At 46.2% G+C, this 22023-nt stretch overlaps 1 protein-coding gene across 1 annotated transcript in view; it reads right to left on the bottom strand.

Annotated features, from left to right (window-relative positions):
- Positions 1-22023, bottom strand: part of amph (amphiphysin) — a 424563-nt gene that overhangs the window by 50582 nt on the left and 351958 nt on the right. The window contains exon 21 of the mRNA XM_034182651.1: positions 12749-12979. Within this exon, the coding sequence (XP_034038542.1) occupies positions 12749-12979 (231 nt within the window). The remainder of the gene's footprint in view (positions 1-12748; positions 12980-22023) is intronic.

Below are 22023 nucleotides of genomic sequence, written 5' to 3'. Positions count from 1 at the left end.
CGCTGAAGCCCACACAACACAATGGGTTTTCCATGGGTGTTAAAACACAATCCCCGGATTGATTGGCTGTCTGGGGTTGTGATTCAGTGGAGCGAAAGGAGGAGGTTTCAGTCCCCCCCAATCTGACGGCGGTGCCGGCCGAGTACCACGACCTTGCTGACGTCTTCAGCAAGGATCTGGCACTCACGCTGCCCCCGCACCGTCCGTACGATTGTGCCATTGATTTGATACCGGGCGCTGAGTACCCGTCCAGCAGGCTGTACAACCTCTCACGTCCGGAACGCGAATCAATGGAGACCTACATCCGGGACTCGTTAGCTGCCGGGTTGATCCGGAACTCCACCTCCCCGATGGGTGCTGGTTTCTTTTTTGTGGGCAAGAAGCACGGCGGACTCCGTCCATGCATTGATTACAGGGGGCTGAACGAGATCACGGTTCGCAACCGATACCCGTTACCTCTGTTGGATTCAGTGTTCACGCCCCTGCATGGAGCCCAAATTTTCACAAAATTGGATCTTAGGAATGCTTATCACCTGGTTCGGATCCGGGAGGGAGACGAGTGGAAGACGGCATTTAACACCCCGTTAGATCACTTTGAGTACCTGGTCATGCCGTTCGGCCTCACTAATGCGCCCGCGACGTTCCAAGAATTGGTTAATGACGTCTTGCGGGACTTCCTGCATCAGTTTGTCTTCGTATATCTAGACGATATACTCATCTTTTCTCCAGATCCTGAGACCCATGTCAAGCATGTACGTCAGGTCCTACAGCGGTTGTTGGAGAACCGGCTGTTTGTGAAGGGCGAGAAGTGTGAGTTCCACCGCACTTCTTTGTCCTTCTTGGGGTTCATCATCTCCTCCAACTCCGTCGCCCCTGATCCGGCCAAGGCTGCGGCGGTGAGAGATTGGCCCCAACCAATGAACCGTAGGAAACTACAACAGTTCCTCGGTTTTGCAAATTTCTACCGGAGGTTCATCAAGGGCTACAGTCAGGTAGTTAGCCCCCTGACAGCCCTGACCTCCACAAAAGTCCCCTTCACCTGGTCGGATCGGTGCGAAGCCGCGTTTAGGGAGTTGAAACGCCGGTTCTCGACTGCACCGGTTCTGGTGCAGCCCGATCCCAAGCGCCAGTTTGTTGTTGAAGTGGATGCCTCTGACTCAGGGATAGGAGCCGTGCTGTCCCAGAGCGGGGAGTCCGACAAGGTTCTCCATCCATGTGCCTACTTTTCCCGCAGGTTGACCCCAGCTGAACGGAACTATGACGTCGGCAATCGGGAACTTCTTGCGGTGAAGGAGGCTCTTGAGGAGTGGAGACACCTGTTGGAGGGAGCATCGGTACCATTTACGGTTTTCACGGACCATCGGAACCTGGAGTACATCCGGACCGCGAAGCGTCTGAACCCCAGGCAAGCCCGCTGGTCGCTGTTCTTCGGGCGTTTTGACTTCCGGATCACCTACCACCCCGGGACAAAGAACCAACGATCTGACGCCCTGTCCCGGGTGCACGAAGAGGAGGTCAAGACCGAGCTGTCAGACCCCCCTGAAACCATCATCCCTGAGTCCACTGTCGTGGCCGCCCTTACCTGGGACGTGGAGAAGACCGTCCGGGAGGCCCTGACACGGAGCCCAGACCCGGGGACAGGTCCGAAGAAAAAACTGTACGTCCCACCAGAGGCCAGGGCTGCGGTCCTTGACTTCTGTCACGGTTCCAAGCTCTCCTGTCACCCAGGGGTGCGAAGGACCGTGGCAGTGGTCCGGCAGCGCTTCTGGTGGGCGTCTATGGAAGCCGACGTCCGGGAGTATGTCCAGGCCTGCACCACCTGTGCCAGGGGCAAAGCCGACCATCACAAGGCCCAAGGCCTCCTCCAGCCTCTGCCTGTGCCTCGTCGCCCCTGGTCTCATATCGGCCTGGACTTTGTCACGGGCCTCCCGCCGTCCCAGGGCAACACCACCATCTTAAAGATAGTGGACCGGTTCTCCAAGGCAGCCCACTTCGTGGCCCTCCCGAAGCTCCCGACGGCCCAGGAGACTGCAGACCTCCTGGTCCACCACGTCGTGCGTCTGCATGGGATTCCATCAGACATTGTCTCGGATCGTGGTCCTCAGTTCTCCTCCCAGGTCTGGAGGAGTTTCTGCAAGGAACTGGGGGCCACCATCAGTCTCTCGTCTGGGTACCACCCCCAGACGAACGGGCAGGCAGAGCGGACTAACCAGGAACTGGAGCAGGCCCTCCGCTGCGTGACCTCCGCGCACCCGACGGCCTGGAGTGACCATCTGGCCTGGATCGAGTACGCTCATAATAGCCAAGTCTCATCTGCCACCGGCCTCTCCCCGTTTGAGGTGTGTTTGGGGTACCAGCCCCCATTGTTTCCACTGGTGGAGGGAGAGGTCGGGGTGCCCTCGGTCCAGGCCCATCTGAGGAAGTGCCGTCGGGTGTGGCGTACCGCCTGCTCTGCCCTGCTCAGAGCCCGGACGAGGGCTAAGGCCCATTCAGACCGCCGGCGTTCCCCGGCCCCTGCATACCAGCCCGGGCAGGCGGTTTGGTTATCCACAAAGGACATACCTCTGCAAACGGAATCCCAGAAGCTTAAGGACAGATTTATAGGACCCTTCACCATCGTGAAGGTCCTCAGTCCAGCCGCAGTGAAGCTGAAGCTGCCAGCTTCACTGCGGATGCATCCAGTATTCCATGTCTCCAGACTCAAACCCTGCCACACCTCTCCCCTCTGTGCCCCCGGACCGGCGCCGCCGCCTGCCCGGATCATCGACGGGGAGCCGGCTTGGACTGTGCGCCGACTCCTGGACGTTCGTCGAAAGGGCCGGGGGTTCCAGTATTTGGTGGACTGGGAAGGATATGGACCCGAAGAACGCTCCTGGGTGAAGAGGAGCTTCATCCTGGACCTGGCCCTCCTGGCCGATTTCTACGCCCGGCACCCGGACAAGCCTGGTCGGACGCCAGGAGGCGCCCGTTGAGGGGGGGGGTCCTGTTGTGTGGGCCGCTGAAGAGGAGGTACTGCTGGCCCACCACCACCAGATGGCGCCCTGCTTGGAGTGCGGGCTTCAAGCACGAGAGGGCGCCGGAGCCACTGGGAGTGACAGCTGTCACTCATTCATCTCATCACCATCACCATAAAGGCCGGACTGCAACTCCACCTCCTCGCCGAGAAATCAACTACCAATCAGGTAATTTTCTCTGCTGAACAAAACCTTGTGTAATAGTCTGAACTTCTTTTGCAGCCGTTTTCCTGTGGTGTTTGCCTTATCTGTGGGATTGGCGTTTGGTGTGATCAGCGACGGCTTCGCTTCACACCCCAAACAGATAAGTGGTTAACAGGAACTGCACGAGTGTGTGATTGGAGGTGGAGGTGCTCCCTCCTTACTGAATACAGACTGTGGGATTACTGAGTGTGCGACCTCACACTCATCTGGACTGTCTCTGTTCTCTGCCAGCAGTACCGGGTCTGACTGCTGAAGACAGCGGCCACCTGGGGCGCAGGGCTTGGCGGCTCCGGTGTTCTTCAGCTCCGTTGGCGGTGGAAGCTGTGTGGATCCGGCTTTTCTCTCGCCAGGCGTCTTCTATCGTCGAGCCTGCCCACACGTCACCTGGTGTATGATTGACAGTCACTGTATTGTTATTGTCTGTACATTGTTGTGTGATTCACAACATTAAATTGTTACTTTTTGGCTTATCCATTGTCCGTTCATTAACGCCCCCTGTTGTGGGTTCGTGTCACGACACTTTCACAACAGTTTGAGCTGCTGCCATCAGACAGACGGTACAAGGCCATTAAAGCAAGAACAAACAGACTGAAAAACAGTTTCTACCCAACTGCTGTTAGAGCTTTGAATGCCACTGGAACCAAACAGCCAGGTCACATGGCGCACTTGAAATGGGGGCAGTATTTGTTTATGTGAAATATCCACAGTTTTGCACATACATTTCTCTTTTTATCATAGAAAACACAAAGGGCAATGAAAAACATGGCAAATTCTAAATAAATTATTGGGTAAACACAAAGAATGTGAAAATAGAACCCCAGAATTGGTTGTAAATAACATCCCAATTGCTGTGAAAGTGTAGTGACACGGACCCACAACAGGGGGCGGTAATGAACGGACAATGGATTAAGCCAAAAAGTAACAATTTAATGTTGTGAATTGCACAACGGAATACAGACAATTGCAGTTGAGGAGTACAGTCAATCATACACAAGGTGACGTGTGGGCAGGCTTGAGGATAGAAGACGTCTGTCCAGAGAAGAGCTGGATCCCACACGGCTTCCACCACCAACGGATCTGAAGAACACCGGAGCCGCCAAGTCCTGGGTCCCAGGTGGCCACCGTCTCCAGCTGTCAGACCTGGTACTGCTGGCAGAAACAGAAATAGTTAATGGTGGGTGTGTAAAGTAAGTAAGTAAGTAAATTTTATCTATATAGCACCTTTCACAGACAAGAGCCACAAGGTGCTTCACAACATAAAAGCAGAGTACACCACACAAAACATCAGACAATGGCCAAGACATAAAAACATAAAACATAACATAGGATCACAGAGCAGCCTAAAAGCTAAGCAAACGCTTGAGTAAAAAAGAAAGTCTTAAGTTGGCTTTTAAAAGTATCGACAGAGTCCAGTGAGCGCAGAGAGAATGGGAGACCATTCCAAAGCCTGGGAGCAACAGCCTGGAAGGATCGCTCTCCTCTGGTTGCAAAATGGGTGCGAGGAACCATCAACAGATTTTGGTCCACAGACCTCAAAGCCCTGGCAGGGGCATAAGGCTGGATGAGGTCACAGATATAGGGAGGCGCCTGGCCATGTAGAGCTCTAAAAGTTAAAACCAAAATTTTAAAATTGATCCTGAAGGACACTGGCAGCCAATGAAGTTCCTTTAAAATTGGGGAAATAGGAGTCCTTCTGTTAGCTTGTGTCAGAATTCTTGCTGCAGAGTTCTGTACCAACTGGGTGTGTGGATACACACCCAGTAATCTCTCCGTACTCAGTTCCTCCGGGAGGGAGAACCTCCACCTCCAGAAACAATTTCACCTGTGCAGCTCCTGTTGGTCTCTTTCCTGGATGGAGTGAGAGGCGAAGAACGTCGCCCTCCCACTGTCCGCCAACCCAGCTTCCGACAGAGCCCGCAGGAACACGGCTGCACACAGAACAATGTTTTAGACAACAATAATCACAGCAGAGAAGATTACCTGAGTGGTAGCTGATTTCTCGGCGGGGAGGTGGAGTTGCGATCCGGCTTTTATGGTGATGGTAGAATGAGTGACAGCTGGTGCTGTTGACGAGTGACAGATGTCACTCTCTGTTGCTCCGACGCCCTCTCGTGCTTGAAGCCCGCACTTGAAGCAGGGCGCCCTCTGGTGGTGGTGGGCCAGCAGTACCTCCTCTTCAGCGGCCCACACAACACCAATCAGGGATCCGATGATGGTAGCAAGTGCTTTTAACAATTATTTTATAGATAGTATAAATGAAATCTCAAATCTTTTTAAACCACCCACAATTTCACATCAACCACTAAAGGAGGATCAGCCGGTTTTTCAGTTGCAAACGATAACGGAGTCTGCAGTTGCAAAGATTATTGCAGCACTCAAAAGCTCCAAAGCGAAAGATATCAACAACATCAACACCAGCTTCTTAAAGGTCAACTCTGATGTCTTGGTGCAACCTATCATGTTTTTAGTTAATCAGTCAATTACACAAAAGAAATTTCCATCATCTTGGAAGGAGGCTAATGTGATACCTATCCACAAATCCGGACTTAAATCACAGGATGCCAACTATCGGCATTATAAGTACATAGTAGTAAAAAAGACTGCATATTTATATATATATATATATATATAAATAAATATATATATATATATATATATATATATATATATATATGAAGAGGAAAAGTATGTATAAAATTGTGGATATTGACGTGGCAGTTGATATTTCACATAAACAAATACTGTACTCATTTCAAGTGTACTCATTCCCATGATGCACTGTTTCTTTCTCTTTTTGCTCTGTATGCACCACTCTGCATTTAATCATTAGTGATCGATCTCTGCTCCCCTCCACAGCATGTCTTTTTCCTGGTTCTCTCCCTCAACCCCAACCAGTCCCAGCAGAAGACTGCCCCTCCCTGAGCCTGGTTCTGCTAGAGGTTTCTTCCTGTTAAAGGGAGTTTTTCCTTCCCACTGTAGCCAAGTGCTTGCTCACAGGGGGTCGTTTTGACCGTTGGGGTTTTACATAATTATTGTATGGCCTTGCCTTACAATATAAAGCGCCTTGGGGCAACTGTTTGATGTGATTTGGCGCTATATAAAAAAATTGATTGATTGATTGAAGTGTGGCAGGTGACTTGGCTATTTAGTTCCAGTGGCATTCAAAGCTCTAACAGCAGTTGGGTAGAAACTGTTTTTCAGTCTGTTTGTTCTTACTTTAATGGCCTTGTACCGTCTGTCTGATGGCAGCAGCTCAAACAGAGAGTGTCCAGGGTGGGATTAGATTAGTGGAGAAATTACGTTTACACTCCAGTTACCTCAGACAGCAATTAGTCCACAATTATTACTTGTTTACCGTAATAATGACGCACATCAGAATTAAAGGCAACACATACACATTTGACATTGTTTATGTGCACTAAGTTTGAAGAAGTCCGTTATCCGAATTAAGGCAAGTGGGTGAAGGTCACGCAGCAACCCTGAGATGCGCTGCCATCAGCTTGGGGGGGGGCTTGCAGCTAAACCTGCACCGCCCCCGCCGAAGGGGGAAGGAGTGATGTTAGCAGGTGCCGGAAAGGGGGGGTGTTTATGGGGGAGGGAGGGGGTGGGGGGAGGGAATGGAGTATGCTTCAGTCCTGTGAAAAGCAAGGGGAGGTGATGGTCTAGTGGTTAAGGTGTTGGGCTTGAGTCCAGAAGATCATGGGTTCAAATTCCTGCCTGACTGGAAAATCACTAAGGGCCCTTGGGCAAGGCCTTTAATCCCCTATTGCTCCCGGTGTGTAGTGAGCACCTTGTGTGGCAAGACCCTGACATTGGGGTGAATGTGAGGCATAATTGTAAAGCACTCAGAGCATCTGATGCAGATTGAAAAGCACTATATAAATGCAGTCCATTTATTGTCTTTGTGAGATGAGATAAGAAATAGCCAATGTTCCCCAGGCCGAAACAAATCCCTCTAGAGGAAAAACAGTCTGGCAAATTTGACCTTCAGGCTTGCTTGCCTCTACTGGTGGTTGGCTCTCACTGCGGTATTGTATCACTTCCTGTTCCGGAGCACAGCGGTGTTTTGCTGTATCTGTTAGCTGTTTAATCTGCGCAGTTAGATTGATCTAGTTACCTAGATAACGATTTGTTTCACAGTGTTATCTTCACGTGCCTTAACTAAAGCACTCCCTCTGCTGAATCACCTCTAAATTATTTACACGTTATTTATTTTGCGTGTTTTTAGGAATCCGCTAGCTTAGCGCAGCTACTAGCTCTTAGCCGGTTTAGCATGGCGGCTTCTCCTGTCTCTCCTGCACTTTTCTGCTCTGGGTGTGAAATGTTTAGTTATTCCTCGGCCTCCTTTAGCAGTAATGGTACTTGTAATAAGTGTAGCTTATTCATAGCTTTGGAGGCCAGACTGGGTGAATTGGAGACTCGGCTCCGCACCGTGGAAAATTCTACAGCTACCCAGGCCCCTGTAGTCCGTGCGGACCAAGGTAGCTTAGCCGCCGTTAGTTTCCCTTTGGCAGATCCCGAGCAGCCGGGAAAGCAGGCCGACTGGGTGACTGTGAGGAGGAAGCGTAGCCCTAAACAGAAGCCCCGTGTACACTGCCAACCCGTTCACATTTCTAACCGTTTTTCCCCACTCGGCGACACACCCGCCGAGGAACAAACTCTGGTTATTGGCGACTCTGTTTTGAGAAATGTGAAGTTAGCGACACCAGCAACCATAGTCAATTGTCTTCCGGGGGCCAGAGCAGGCGACATTGAAGGAAATTTGAAACTGCCGGCTAAGGCTAAGTGTAAATTTGGTAAGATTGTAATTCACGTCGGCAGTAATGACACCCGGTTACGCCAATCGGAGGTCACTAAAATTAACATTGAATCGGTGTGTAACTTTGCAAAAACAATGTCGGACTCTGTAGTTTTCTCTGGGCCCCTCCCCAATCGGACCGGGAGTGACATGTTTAGCCGCATGTTCTCCTTGAATTGCTGGCTGTCTGAGTGGTGTCCAAAAAATGAGGTGGGCTTCATAGATAATTGGCAAAGCTTCTGGGGAAAACCTGGTCTTGTTAGGAGAGACGGCATCCATCCCACTTTGGATGGAGCAGCTCTCATTTCTAGAAATCTGGCCAATTTTCTAAAATCCTCCAAACCGTGACTATCCAGGGTTGGGACCAGGAAGCAGAGTTGTAGTCTTACACACCTCTCTGCAGCTTCTCTCCCCCTGCCATCCCCTCATTACCCCATCCCCGTAGAGACGGTGCCTGCTCCCAGACCACCAATAACCAGCAAAAATCTATTGAAGCATAAAAATTCAAAAAGAAAAAATAATATAGCACCTTCAACTGCACCACAGACTAAAACAGTTAAATGTGGTCTATTAAACATTAGATCTCTCTCTTCTAAGTCCCTGTTAGTAAATGATATAATAATTGATCAACATATTGATTTATTCTGCCTTACAGAAACCTGGTTACAGCAGGATGATTATGTTAGTTTAAATGAGTCAACACCCCCGAGTCACACTAACTGTCAGAATGCTCGTAGCACGGGCCGGGGCGGAGGATTAGCAGCAATCTTCCATTCCAGCTTATTAATTAATCAAAAACCCAGACAGAGCTTTAATTCATTTGAAAGCTTGACTCTTAGTCTTGTCCATCCAAATTGGAAGTCCCAAAAAACAGTTTTATTTGTTGTTATCTATCGTCCTCCTGGTCGTTACTGTGAGTTTCTCTGTGAATTTTCAGAACTTTTGTCTGACTTAGTGCTTAGCTCAGATAAGATAATTATAGTGGGCGATTTTAACATCCACACAGATGCTGAGAATGACAGCCTCAACACTGCATTTAATCTATTATTAGACTCAATTGGCTTTGCTCAAAATGTAAATGAGTCCACCCACCACTTTAATCATATCTTAGATCTTGTTCTGACTTATGGTATGGAAATTGAAGACTTAACAGTATTCCCTGAAAACTCCCTTCTGTCTGATCATTTCTTAATAACATTTACTCTGATGGACTACCCAGCAGTGGGGAATAAGTTTCATTACACTAGAAGTCTTTCAGAAAGCACTGTAACTAGGTTTAAGGATATGTTTCCTTCTTTATGTTCCCTAATGCCATATACCAACACAGTGCAGAGTAGCTACCTAAACTCTGTAAGTGAGATAGAGTATCTCGTCAATAGTTTTACATCCTCATTGAAGACAACTTTGGATGCTGTAGCTCCTCTGAAAAAGAGAGCTTTAAATCAGAAGTGCCTGACTCCGTGGTATAACTCACAAACTCGCAGCTTAAAGCAGATAACCCGTACGTTGGAGAGGAAATGGTGTCTCACTAATTTAGAAGATCTTCACTTAGCCTGGAAAAAGAGTCTGTTGCTCTATAAAAAAAGCCCTCCGTAAAGCTAGGACATCTTACTACTCATCACTAATTGAAGAAAATAAGAACAACCCCAGGTTTCTTTTCAGCACTGTAGCCAGGCTGACAAAGAGTCAGAGCTCTATTGAGCCAAGTATTCCTTTAACTTTAACTAGTAATGACTTCATGACTTTCTTTGCTAATAAAATTTTAACTATTAGAGAAAAAATTACTCATAACCATCCCAAAGACGTATCGTTATCTTTGGCTGCTTTCAGTGATGCCGGTATTTGGTTAGACTCTTTCTCTCAGATTGTTCTGTCTGAGTTATTTTCATTAGTTACTTCATCCAAACCATCAACATATCTATTAGACCCCATTCCTACCAGGCTGCTCAAGGAAGCCCTACCATTATTTAATGCTTCGATCTTAAATATGATCAATCTATCTTTATTAGTTGGCTATGTACCACAGGCTTTTAAGGTGGCAGTAATTAAACCATTACTTAAAAAGCCATCACTTGACCCAGCTATCTTAGCTAATTATAGGCCAATCTCCAACCTTCCTTTTCTCTCAAAAATTCTTGAAAGGGTAGTTGTAAAACAGCTAACTGATCATCTGCAGAGGAATGATCTATTTGAAGAGTTTCAGTCAGGTTTTAGAATTCATCATAGTACAGAAACAGCATTAGTGAAGGTTACAAATGATCTTCTAATGGCCTCAGACAGTGGACTCATCTCTGTGCTTGTTCTGTTAGACCTCAGTGCTGCTTTTGATACTGTTGACCATAAAATTTTATTACAGAGATTAGAGCATGCCATAGGTATTAAAGGCACTGCGCTGCGGTGGTTTGAATCATATTTATCTAATAGATTACAATTTGTTCATGTAAATGGGGAATCTTCTTCACAGACTAAGGTTAATTATGGAGTTCCACAAGGTTCTGTGCTAGGACCAATTTTATTCACTTTATACATGCTTCCCTTAGGTAGTATTATTAGACAGTATTGCTTAAATTTTCATTGTTACGCAGATGATACCCAGCTTTATCTATCCATGAAGCCAGAGGACACACACTAATTAGCTAAACTGCAGGATTGTCTTACAGACATAAGGACATGGATGACCTCTAATTTCCTGCTTTTAAACTCAGATAAAACTGAAGTTATTGTACTTGGCCGTCTAGTAATACTGTGAGAAATCTTGGAGTCATTTTTGATCAGGATATGTCATTCAAAGCGCATATTAAACAAATATGTAAGACTGCTTTTTTTCATTTACACAATATCTCTAAAATTAGAAAGGTCTTGTCTCAGAGTGATGCTGAAAAACTAATTCATGCATTTATTTCCTCTAGGCTGGACTATTGTAATTCATTATTATCAGGTTGTCCTAAAAGTTCCCTGAAAAGCCTTCAGTTAATTCAAAATGCTGCAGCTAGAGTACTGACGGGGACTAGAAGGAGAGAGCATATCTCACCCATATTGGCCTCTCTTCATTGGCTTCCTGTTAATTCTAGAATAGAATTTAAAATTCTTCTTCTTACTTATAAGGTTTTGAATAATCAGGTCCCATCTTATCTTAGGGACCTCGTAGTACCATATCACCCCAATAGAGTGCTTCGCTCTCAGACTGCAGGCTTACTTGTAGTTCCTAGGGTTTGTAAGAGTAGAATGGGAGGCAGAGCCTTCAGCTTTCAGGCTCCTCTCCTGTGGAACCAGCTCCCAATTCAGATCAGGGAGACAGACACCCTCTCTACTTTTAAGATTAGGCTTAAAACTTTCTTTTTTGCTAAAGCTTATAGTTAGGGCTGGATCAGGTGACCCTGAACCATCCCTTAGTTATGCTGCTATAGACGTAGACTGCTGGGGGGTTCCCATGATGCACTGTTTCTTTCTCTTTTTGCTCTGTATGCACCACTCTGCATTTAATCATTAGTGATCGATCTCTGCTCCCCTCCACAGCATGTCTTTTTCCTGGTTCTCTCCCTCAGCCCCAACCAGTCCCAGCCGAAGACTGCCCCTCCCTGAGCCTGGTTCTGCTGGAGGTTTCTTCCTGTTAAAAGGGAGTTTTTCCTTCCCACTGTAGCCAAGTGCTTGCTCACAGGGGGTCGTTTTGACCGTTGGGGTTTTACATAATTATTGTATGGCCTTGCCTTACAATATAAAGCGCCTTGGGGCAACTGTTTGTTGTGATTTGGCGCTATATAAAAAAATTGATTGATTGATTGATTAAGTCTGGATTTGAAAGTCTCTACATCAACACTTCTCCGACTGGACTTGATTTGCATGGCCAATCTGTGTGGCTCTGAGTCTGCTCTTTGCCACGCACAGCTTCCCAATTTGCCTGCCTTAAGGTGCCCTGACACTTGCACATACATTGTCGTGATGATCCCACCCGCTGTGTTCTCATCTGGACGCCACGCTTTGTTCCACTGGATGTGCGCTGTACGCTGCTTATATAAAATTATTCTTTCATAGCGGATTAATCATTTGCTCTCAGAGCTGGCTGTTGAAAATGCCTGTAATCGCTTCTGGAATCACAGAGGGCTATTCCAGCTGCAGCTTTTCTCCTCTACAAATTACCTACCTATGTCACTCCCCGTATGTCAAAGTATATTTGTGTGCCAAGTTTGGCTCTATTCTGAGATGCCGTTTAGACAGGAGAGGGACACACACGCACACACACACACACACACACACACACACACACACACACACACACACACACACACACACACACACACACACACACACACACACACACACACACACACACACACACACAGCTGTCTCTTAATATATGGATGCGGCAGGATCTACACTTGGTCTGTATGTAAAGTGCCCTGAGATGATTTTTGTGACTTGGTACTATGTAAAGAAAAGGGGTGGTGGCCAAGTAGGTAATGTGCTTGGTTTCAGTGCAGAAGGTTCCGGGTTCAAATCCCACCCCTGACACATTTCTCCATGTAATGTGGAGTTGCGTCAGGAAGGGCATCCGGTGTAAAACCTGTGCCAATTCAACATGCAGATCCACCTTGGATTTGCTGTGGCGACCCTGAGTACAAAACAAGGGAGCAGCCGAAGGGACTTACTTTTTTATTATGTAAAGAAAATTGACTGATCATTGTCATCATCACTGATTTACTTTACCATAACTCTGATCAACATATCAACTCACAGAAAGTTTGTCCTCTTTTGCACTGTCAGAGCTTTCTGTTGTATCTGCCTCTTCAACGGGTGGTTGTTGAGATTCTTCCACCCCTTGAGCCCACATCTCTACAGGCTCATCCACCTCTGCAGTGGGAAGCACTGTTGGTTCCTCCATCTGTCCAGCCGGGAACGCTGAAGACTTCTCTTGTACTTCATCGACTTGTTTTGGTGAGGGTGGAGAAGCCTCAGCTGGCTCATCCTTTTGCAGAAAGCAGATAGATGATTGAGTGTAACTGTGAATTTTGAATACCTGGCATGAAATTCAAGGACATGCTTAGAATTCCCAAAACATACATATATCAAAATTAAATGTAATTATCCCTTTACCCTTCTCTATAAAGTCCTTTCCTGCTTCTGCACAGAGGTGGCCTAATTTAAATTGAAGTTTGACCAAAATGGTGATTATTCCAGTGGTAAGCAGACAGGGAAAATGGCATAAAAGGGAGGACTTTGCCATTTCATTCAGATGGTTTAACAACATCTTTGATATATTCACAGTCAAAGGTTAAAAACTCCAGTCCAGCCATATATTATTTATATCTACCTGTGCACATAAAACAGGGGATATCAGATCCAATTATTTAAACAAATTCAACATGGTAATCGAAATTATTTCTCAAAATGTGAAACTGAATTTCTGGAGGAAAATGTTTTCATACAATAGCAATTACAAATGAAAGTCAAACTATGTACATTATTAAAATTGTTATAATAGCCTCTATGTAGGCTGGACATCATTTGACAATTTTTTTTCTGAATAAGAATCAATCTTCAACATTTATTAAACATTTATGGAGTAGGCCATCAAAACAGTTTTATTCAAAACAGAGATTCAATCTGAAGTCAAAATATTATGTAATGACATGGGGCTGACCTCCATGAACAGTAAAAAATCAAGGACCGAGACGTTGCCCGGTATGGCGGAGCCGGGGTCGCACCCTGGAGCCAGGCCTGGGGTTGGAGCTCGCGCGCGAGCTCCTGGTGGTCGGGCCTTAGCCCATGGGGCCTGGCCGGGCTCAGCCCGAAAGAGCGACGTAGGCCCAGCCTCCTGTGGGTTCCCCACCTGCAGAGGGGGCCATGGGGGTCGGGTGCAGAGAGGATTGGGTGGCGGTCCAGGGCAGGTTGCCCGGCGGCCCGATCCATGCTTACAGCCCCTGGCTGTTGGGACGTCGAATGTCATCTCAGTAGGGGGGAAGGAGCCTGAGCTTATGCGGGAGGTTGAGAGATACTGACTAGAGATAGTCGGGCTCACCTCGAAGAAAATGGATGGATGGATGGATGACATGGGGCTGTATCGCAGTGATATATGGCACACAGTCTATAACACATCCCACAATTTTATTTTGCCAGGTTAGTCCCATTGAGATCAAGATCTTTTCTGCAAGGAGACCTGGGCAATTATAACGTTTCCAATTCCCCTAACCTGCATGTCTTCAAATATGGGAGGAAACCCACATTTAACTGGTGGTAAATAGCAAAAATTGGGGAACAGGGCACAAAAACACAACAACCCCAAATCCGAAAAATTTAAGATATGGAAAAATGCATATTAAAAAATAACCCGCAATGATCCTTACATTTACTTTAACTTTTTTTATTGCAGAACGCATGAACCCAAGATATTTCATGTTTTATGTGATCAGCTTCATTTCATTTTTACCTGAGGTCATCAAATATGGCCATCGGGTATTGCAAAGTCTTTTTGTCCGCCCGTCCGTCCTCAGCATAAGTCCAGTTGTATTACTGCCAGACTCTTGAAATTCACAGGAAAAATTCTTGGGACACAGACCTTGGACAAGTTCAAAGGTGGTTAACTTTGATGTATTTTAAGAGGCTAAAAAGTCACATTCTGTTTCAAGTGTTGTGTGGGCCGCTGAAGAGGAGGTACTGCTGGCCCACCACCACCAGATGGCGTCCTGCTTGGAGTGCAGGCTTCAAGCACGAGAGGGCGCCGGAGCCACTGGGAGTGACAGCTGTCACTCATCCTCAGCACCAGCTGTCACTCATTCATCTCATCACCATCACCATAAAGGCCGGACTGCAACTCCACCTCCTCGCCGAGAAATCAGCTACCATTCAGGTAATATTCTCTGCTGTACTTAACACTGACTAATAGTCTGAACTTCTTTGCAGCCGTTTTCCTGTGGGTGCTGCCTTATCTGTGGGATTGGGTTTGGTGTGATCAGCGACGGCTTCACTTCACACCCCAACCAGATAAGTGGTTAGACAGGAGCTGCACGAGTGTGTGATTGGAGGTGGAGGTTTTCCCTCCTAACTGTATACAGACTGTGGGATTACTGAGTGTGCGAACTCACACTCATCAGGACTGTCTCTGTTCTCTGCCAGCAGTCTGACTGCTGAAGACAGCGGCCACCTGGGGCGCAGGGCTTGGCGGCTCTGGTGTTCTTCAGCTCCGTTGGTGGTGGAAGCTGTGTGGGATCCGGCTCTTCTTTCACCAGGCGTCTTCTATCGTCGAGCCTGCCCACACTTCACTTTGTGTATAATTGACAGTCCACCATATTGTTATTGTCTGTACGTCATTGTGCGATTCACAACATTAAATTGTTACTTTTGGCTTATCCATTGTCCGTTCATTAAGGCCCCTGTTGTGGGTCCGTGTCACGACACTTTCACAACATCAAGCTGATCCGTTTTGTGTTTGAGTGATGCGGGTGACAGCCAATCAGAGTAGACCTACATGTGATGTCAGTCACTGGTCTCTTCAAAACCACTTTGTTTTGTGTGTTTGGATACATTTCTCATATAGCTAGCGAGAAATGAACACTTGTAAAACTGAAAATGCTGTTTTGGTAACCTGCTATCATCTCTTGAAGGATTTACAAACCATTTAGCGGATGTTAGCGTGGTGACTTCATAGGCTGCTAGCTACAGTAGTGTTCAGAATAATAGTAGTGCTATGTGACTAAAAAGATTAATCCAGGTTTTGAGTATATTTCTTATTGTTACATGGGAAACAAGGTACCAGTAGATTCAGTAGATTCTCACAAATCCAACAAGACCAAGCATTCATGATATGCACACTCTTAAGGCTATGAAATTGGGCTATTAGTAAAAAAAAATTAATCAATCAATCAATCAATCAATCAATTTTATTTATATAGCGCCAAATCACAACAAACAGTTGCCCCAAGGCACTTTATATTGTAAGGCAAGGCCATACAATAATTACGTAAAAACCCCAACGGTCAAAACGACCCCCTGTGAGCAAGCACTTGGCGACAGTGGGAAGGAAAAACTCCCTTTTAACAGGAAGAAACCTCCAGCAGAACCAGGCTCAGGGAGGGGCAGTCTTCTGCTGGGACTGGTTGGGGCTGAGGGAGAGAACCAGGAAAAAGACATGCTGTGGAGGGGAGCAGAGATCAATCACTAATGATTAAATGCAGAGTGGTGCATACAGAGCAAAAAGAGAAAGAAACACTCAGTGCATCATGGGAACCCCCCAGCAGTCTAAGTCTATAGCAGCATAACTAAGGGATGGTTCAGGGTCACCTGATCCAGCCCTAACTATAAGCTTTAGCAAAAAAGAAAGTTTTAAGCCTAATCTTAAAAGTAGAGAGGGTGTCTGTCTCCCTGATCTGAATTGGGAGCTGGTTCCACAGGAGAGGAGCCTGAAAGCTGAAGGCTCTGCCTCCCATTCTACTCTTACAAACCCTAGGAACTACAAGTAAGCCTGCAGTCTGAGAGCGAAGCGCTCTATTGGGGTGATATGGTACTATGAGGTCCCTAAGATAAGATGGGACCTGATTATTCAAAACCTTATAAGTAAGAAGAAGAATTTTAAATTCTATTCTAGAATTAACAGGAAGCCAATGAAGAGAGGCCAATATGGGTGAGATATGCTCTCTCCTTCTAGTCCCTGTCAGTACTCTAGCTGCAGCATTTTGAATTAACTGAAGGCTTTTCAGGGAACTTTTAGGACAACCTGATAATAATGAATTACAATAGTCCAGCCTAGAGGAAATAAATGCATGAATTAGTTTTTCAGCATCACTCTGAGACAAGACCTTTCTAATTTTAGAGATATTGCGTAAATGCAAAAAAGCAGTCCTACATATTTGTTTAATATGCGCATTGAATGACATATCCTGATCAAAAATGACTCCAAGATTTCTCACAGTATTACTAGAGGTCAGGGTAATGCCATCCAGAGTAAGGATCTGGTTAGACACCATGTTTCTAAGATTTGTGGGGCCAAGTACAATAACTTCAGTTTTATCTGAGTTTAAAAGCAGGAAATTAGAGGTCATCCATGTCTTTATGTCTGTAAAACAATCCTGCAGTTTAGCTAATTGGTGTGTGTCCTCTGGCTTCATGGATAGATAAAGCTGGGTATCATCTGCGTAACAATGAAAATTTAAGCAATGCCGTCTAATAATACTGCCTAAGGGAAGCATGTATAAAGTGAATAAAATTGGTCCTAGCACAGAACCTTGTGGAACTCCATAATTAACCTTAGTCTGTGAAGAAGATTCCCCATTTACATGAACAAATTGTAATCTATTAGATAAATATGATTCAAACCACCGCAGCACAGTGCCTTTAATACCTATGGCATGCTCTAATCTCTGTAATAAAATTTTGTGGTCAACAGTATCAAAAGCAGCAATGAGGTCTAACAGAACAAGCACAGAGATGAGTCCACTGTCTGAGGCCATAAGAAGATAATTTGTAACCTTCACTAATGCTGTTTCTGTACTATGATGAATTCTAAAACCTGACTGAAACTCTTCAAATAGACCATTCCTCTGCAGATGATCAGTTAGCTGTTTTACAACTACCCTTTCAAGAATTCTTGAGAGAAAAGGAAGGTTCCTTGAGCAGCCTGGTAGGAATGGGATCTAACAGACATGTTGATGGTTTGGATGAAGTAACTAATGAAAATAACTCAGACAGAACAATCAGAGAGAAAGAGTCTAACCAAATACCGGCATCACTGAAAGCAGCCAAAGATAATGATACGTCTTTGGGATGGTTATGAGTAATTTTTTCTCTAATAGTTAAAATTTTATTAGCAAAGAAAGTCATGAAGTCATTACTAGTTAAAGTTAAAGGAATACTCGGCTCAATAGAGCTCTGACTCTTTGTCAGCCTGGCTACAGTGCTGAAAAGAAACCTGGGGTTGTTCTTATTTTCTTCAGTCAATTAGTGATGAGTAGTAAGATGTCCTAGCTTTACGGAGGGCTTTTTTATAGAGCAACAGACTCTTTTTCCAGGCTAAGTGAAGATCTTCTAAATTAGTGAGACGCCATTTCCTCTCCAATGTACGGGTTATCTGCTTTAAGCTGCGAGTTTGTGAGTTATACCACGGAGTCAGGCACTTCTGATTTAAAGCTCTCTTTTTCAGAGGAGCTACAGCATCCAAAGTTGTCTTCAATGAGGATGTAAAACTACTGACGAGATACTCTATCTCACTTACAGAGTTTAGGTAGCTACTCTGCACTGTGTTGGTATATGGCATTAGAGAACAAAAAGAAGGAATCATATCCTTAAATCTAGTTACAGCGCTTTCTGAAAGACTTCTAGTGTAATGAAACTTATTCCCCACTGCTGGGTAGTCCATCAGAGTAAATGTAAATGTTATTAAGAACTGATCAGACAGAAGGGGGTTTTCAGGGAATACTGTTAAGTCTTCAATTGCCATACCATAAGTCAGAACAAGATCTAAGATATGATTAAAGTGGTGGGTGGGCTCATTTACATTTTGAGCAAAGCCAACTGAGTCTAAAAATAGATTAAATGCAGTGTTGAGGCTGTCATTCTCAGCATCTGTGTGGATGTTAAAATCGCCCACTATAATTATCTTATCTGAGCTAAGCACTAAGTCAGACAAAAGGTCTGAAAATTCACAGAGAAACTCACAGTAACGACCAGGTGGACGATAGATAATAACAAATAAAACTGGTTTTTGAGACTTCCAATTTGGATGGACAAGACTAAGAGTCAAGCTTTCAAATGAATTAAAGCTCTGTCTGGGTTTTTGATTAATTAATAAGCTGGAATGGAAGATTGCTGCTAATCCTCCGCCTCGGCCCGTGCTACGAGCATTCTGACAGTTAGTGTGACTCGGGGGAGTTGACTCATTTAAACTAACATATTCATCCTGCTGTAACCAGGTTTCTGTAAGGCAGAATAAATCAATATGTTGATCAATTATTATATCATTTACTAACAGGGACTTAGAAGAGAGAGTCCTAATGTTTAATAAACCACATTTAACTGTTTTAGTCTGTGGTGCAGTTGAAGGTGCTATATTATTTTTTCTTTTTGAATTTTTATGCTTAAATAGATTTTTGCTGGTTATTGGTGGTCTGGGAGCAGGCACCGTCTCTACGGGGATGGGGTAATGAGGGGATGGCAGGGGGAGAGAAGCTGCAGAGAGGTGTGTAAGACTACAACTCTGCTTCCTGGTCCCAACCCTGGATAGTCAGTTTGGAGAATTTAAGAAAATTGGCCAGATTTCTAGAAATGAGAGCTGCTCCATCCAAAGTGGGATGGATGCCGTCTCTCCTAACAAGACCAGGTTTTCCCCAGAAGCTTTGCCAATTATCTATAAAGCCCACCTCATTTTTTGGACACCACTCAGACAGCCAGCAATTCAAGGAGAACATGCGGCTAAACATGTCACTCCCGGTCCGATTGGGGAGGGGCCCAGAGAAAACTACAGAGTCCGACATTGTTTTTGCAAAGTTACACACCGATTTAATGTTAATTTTAGTGACCTCCGATTGGCGTAACCGGGTGTCATTACTGCCGACGTGAATTACAATCTTACCAAATTTACGTTTAGCCTTAGCCAGCAGTTTCAAATTTCCTTCAATGTCGCCTGCTCTGGCCGCCGGAAGACAACTGACTATGGTTGCTGGTGTCGCTAACTTCACATTTCTCAAAACAGAGTCGCCAATAACCAGAGTTTGATCCTCGGCGGGTGTGTCGTCGAGTGGGGAAAAACGGTTAGAAATGTGAACGGGTTGGCGGTGTACACGGGGCTTCTGTTTAGAACTACGCTTCCTCCTCACAGTCACCCAGTCGGCCTGCTTTCCCGGCTGCTCGGGATCTGCCAGAGGGAAACTAACGGCGGCTAAGCTACCTTGGTCCGCACCGACTACAGGGGCCTGGGTAGCTGTAGAATTTTCCACGGTGCGGAGCCGAGTCTCCAATTCGCCCAGCCTGGCCTCCAAAGCTACGAATAAGCTACACTTATTACAAGTACCATTACTGCTAAAGGAGGCCGAGGAATAACTAAACATTTCACACCCAGAGCAGAAAAGTGCAGGAGAGACAGGAGAAGCCGCCATGCTAAACCGGCTAAGAGCTAGTAGCTGCGCTAAGCTAGCGGATTCCTAAAAACACACAAAGTGAATAATGTGTAAATAATTTAGAGGTGATTCAGCAGAGGGAGTGCTTTAGTTAAGGCACGTGAAGATTACACTGTGAAACAAATCGTTATCTAGTTAACTAGATCAATCTAACTGCACAGATTAAACAGCTAACAGATACAGCAAAACACCGCTGTGCTCCGGAACAGGAAATGATACAATACCGCAGTGAGAGGTAAGCCTCTACTGGTGGTTGGTGGTACTGGTGAATTAGAAAAGGGGTGTTCACAACAGGGCCGTATATAGGAATGAGAAAGGGGGGGTTCAAATCCTTGAGTTGGGGGTCCAGTGGGCCGCAGGGCCCCCGGTGGGGTCGAGGGGCAACGCCCTTGTGGGGGGCTCGGGGGGGCGAAGCAATAAGCAGGAGCTTTTTGAGGATTTCAAGGGGTAAAAAGCTGTTGTGTGGGCCGCTGAAGAGAAGGTACTGCTGGCCCACCACCACTAGAGGGCGCCCTGCCTGGAGTGCGGGCTCCAGGCACCAGAGGGCGCTGCCGCCTCACAGGAGCAGCCAGGACGACAGCTGTCATCCATCACTAGAGACAGCTGATCCCAATCAAGACGGAGGTATATCAGCAGGACGGCATCTCCACCTCATTTGCCGAGATAACGCCATACCTAAGAGGTAACGTACTCAGCCGATTGTATTCTTGACGGTAATACCTTGTTGCTTGTGTGTTGGATAAGCAGATAGTGAGTGGCACAGCGGGAGATTGTAGTGGACTTCTTGGATAAGTACTCACACTCCTGCACTCACCAGTATTTTCCTGACGAGAGGTGGAGGTGGACTCTCCACCCTCCGTGTTGCTGGGTGCAGCCGCGCCCACACCTGACTGTTTCTGTTTCCTGCCAGCAGTACCGGATCCGGTGAGCGGAGGCAGTGACCACCTGGGAATTCGGGACTTGGCGGCTCCAGTATCCCCGGGGTCCGGTGGCGGCGGAGATCGGGTTGGTTCCGGTTCGACTTGGACAGACGTCTCCTATCGTCGAGCCTGCCCACACGACACCTTTGAATTAGACTTAAGCTCTCTATTGTTATCAGTTGTATTTGTTGTGCCCTTTTTTCACAACAGTAAAAACAGTATATTTGATTCCTCCATTGTCCGTTCATTGTCGCCCCCTGTTGTGGGTCCGTGTTCCTACACTTTCACAACAAAAAGCTACATAAATTTAATTTGAAACCCAAAATGTATCATTTTAGGAAATACATCTTTATATACAAATAGTCCTTGCTTGGGATTGGATCGGTTGCCATAAGAACCACCCAGGAAGAACCAAGATAACATTAATGCAAACTTTATACCTGCCTATCGATTGTGAAAGACGCAACCGACAGGCGTGAGTTTTTTGCGCACAAAGGTTCAAGCTTGGCTGATGCAAGCGCACATGATTCAAATCCATATAGTTTTTGCAAAAAATAAAAAGGTTGGATAGTTTTCGAACAGACCTCGTATTTAGCGGTATTAATATTCGCGCTTACATTATGAATATGTACGTATATGTACGTTATGTATTAAAATAGCGATATTTAATTTGGCAACCTTGTTTAACTTGCGAAATTCACATAATAAATCCCACGCGAATATTTGCACCTTTACAGTATTTGCAACAGGAAGGAGAAACTCCATGACCAGCAAAAAAATCCAGAACCGAGATGTCGCCCGGTATGGCGGAGCCAGGGCCCCACCCTGGAGCCAGGCCTGGGGTTGGGGTTCGCGCGCGAGCGCCTGGTGGTCGGGCCTTAGCCCATGGGGCCCGGCCGGGCTCAGCCCAAAAAAGCGACGTGGGCCCGCCCTCCTGTGGGTTCACCACCTGTAGAGGGGGCCATGGGGGTCGGGTGCAGAGAGGA

The sequence above is a fragment of the Thalassophryne amazonica genome, chromosome 12 (genome assembly GCF_902500255.1).
Source record: "Thalassophryne amazonica chromosome 12, fThaAma1.1, whole genome shotgun sequence".
Lineage (NCBI taxonomy): Eukaryota > Metazoa > Chordata > Actinopteri > Batrachoidiformes > Batrachoididae > Thalassophryne > Thalassophryne amazonica.
The sequence above is the reverse complement of the archived record's forward strand: the minus strand, read 5'-3'. Positions and strand labels throughout refer to the sequence as shown.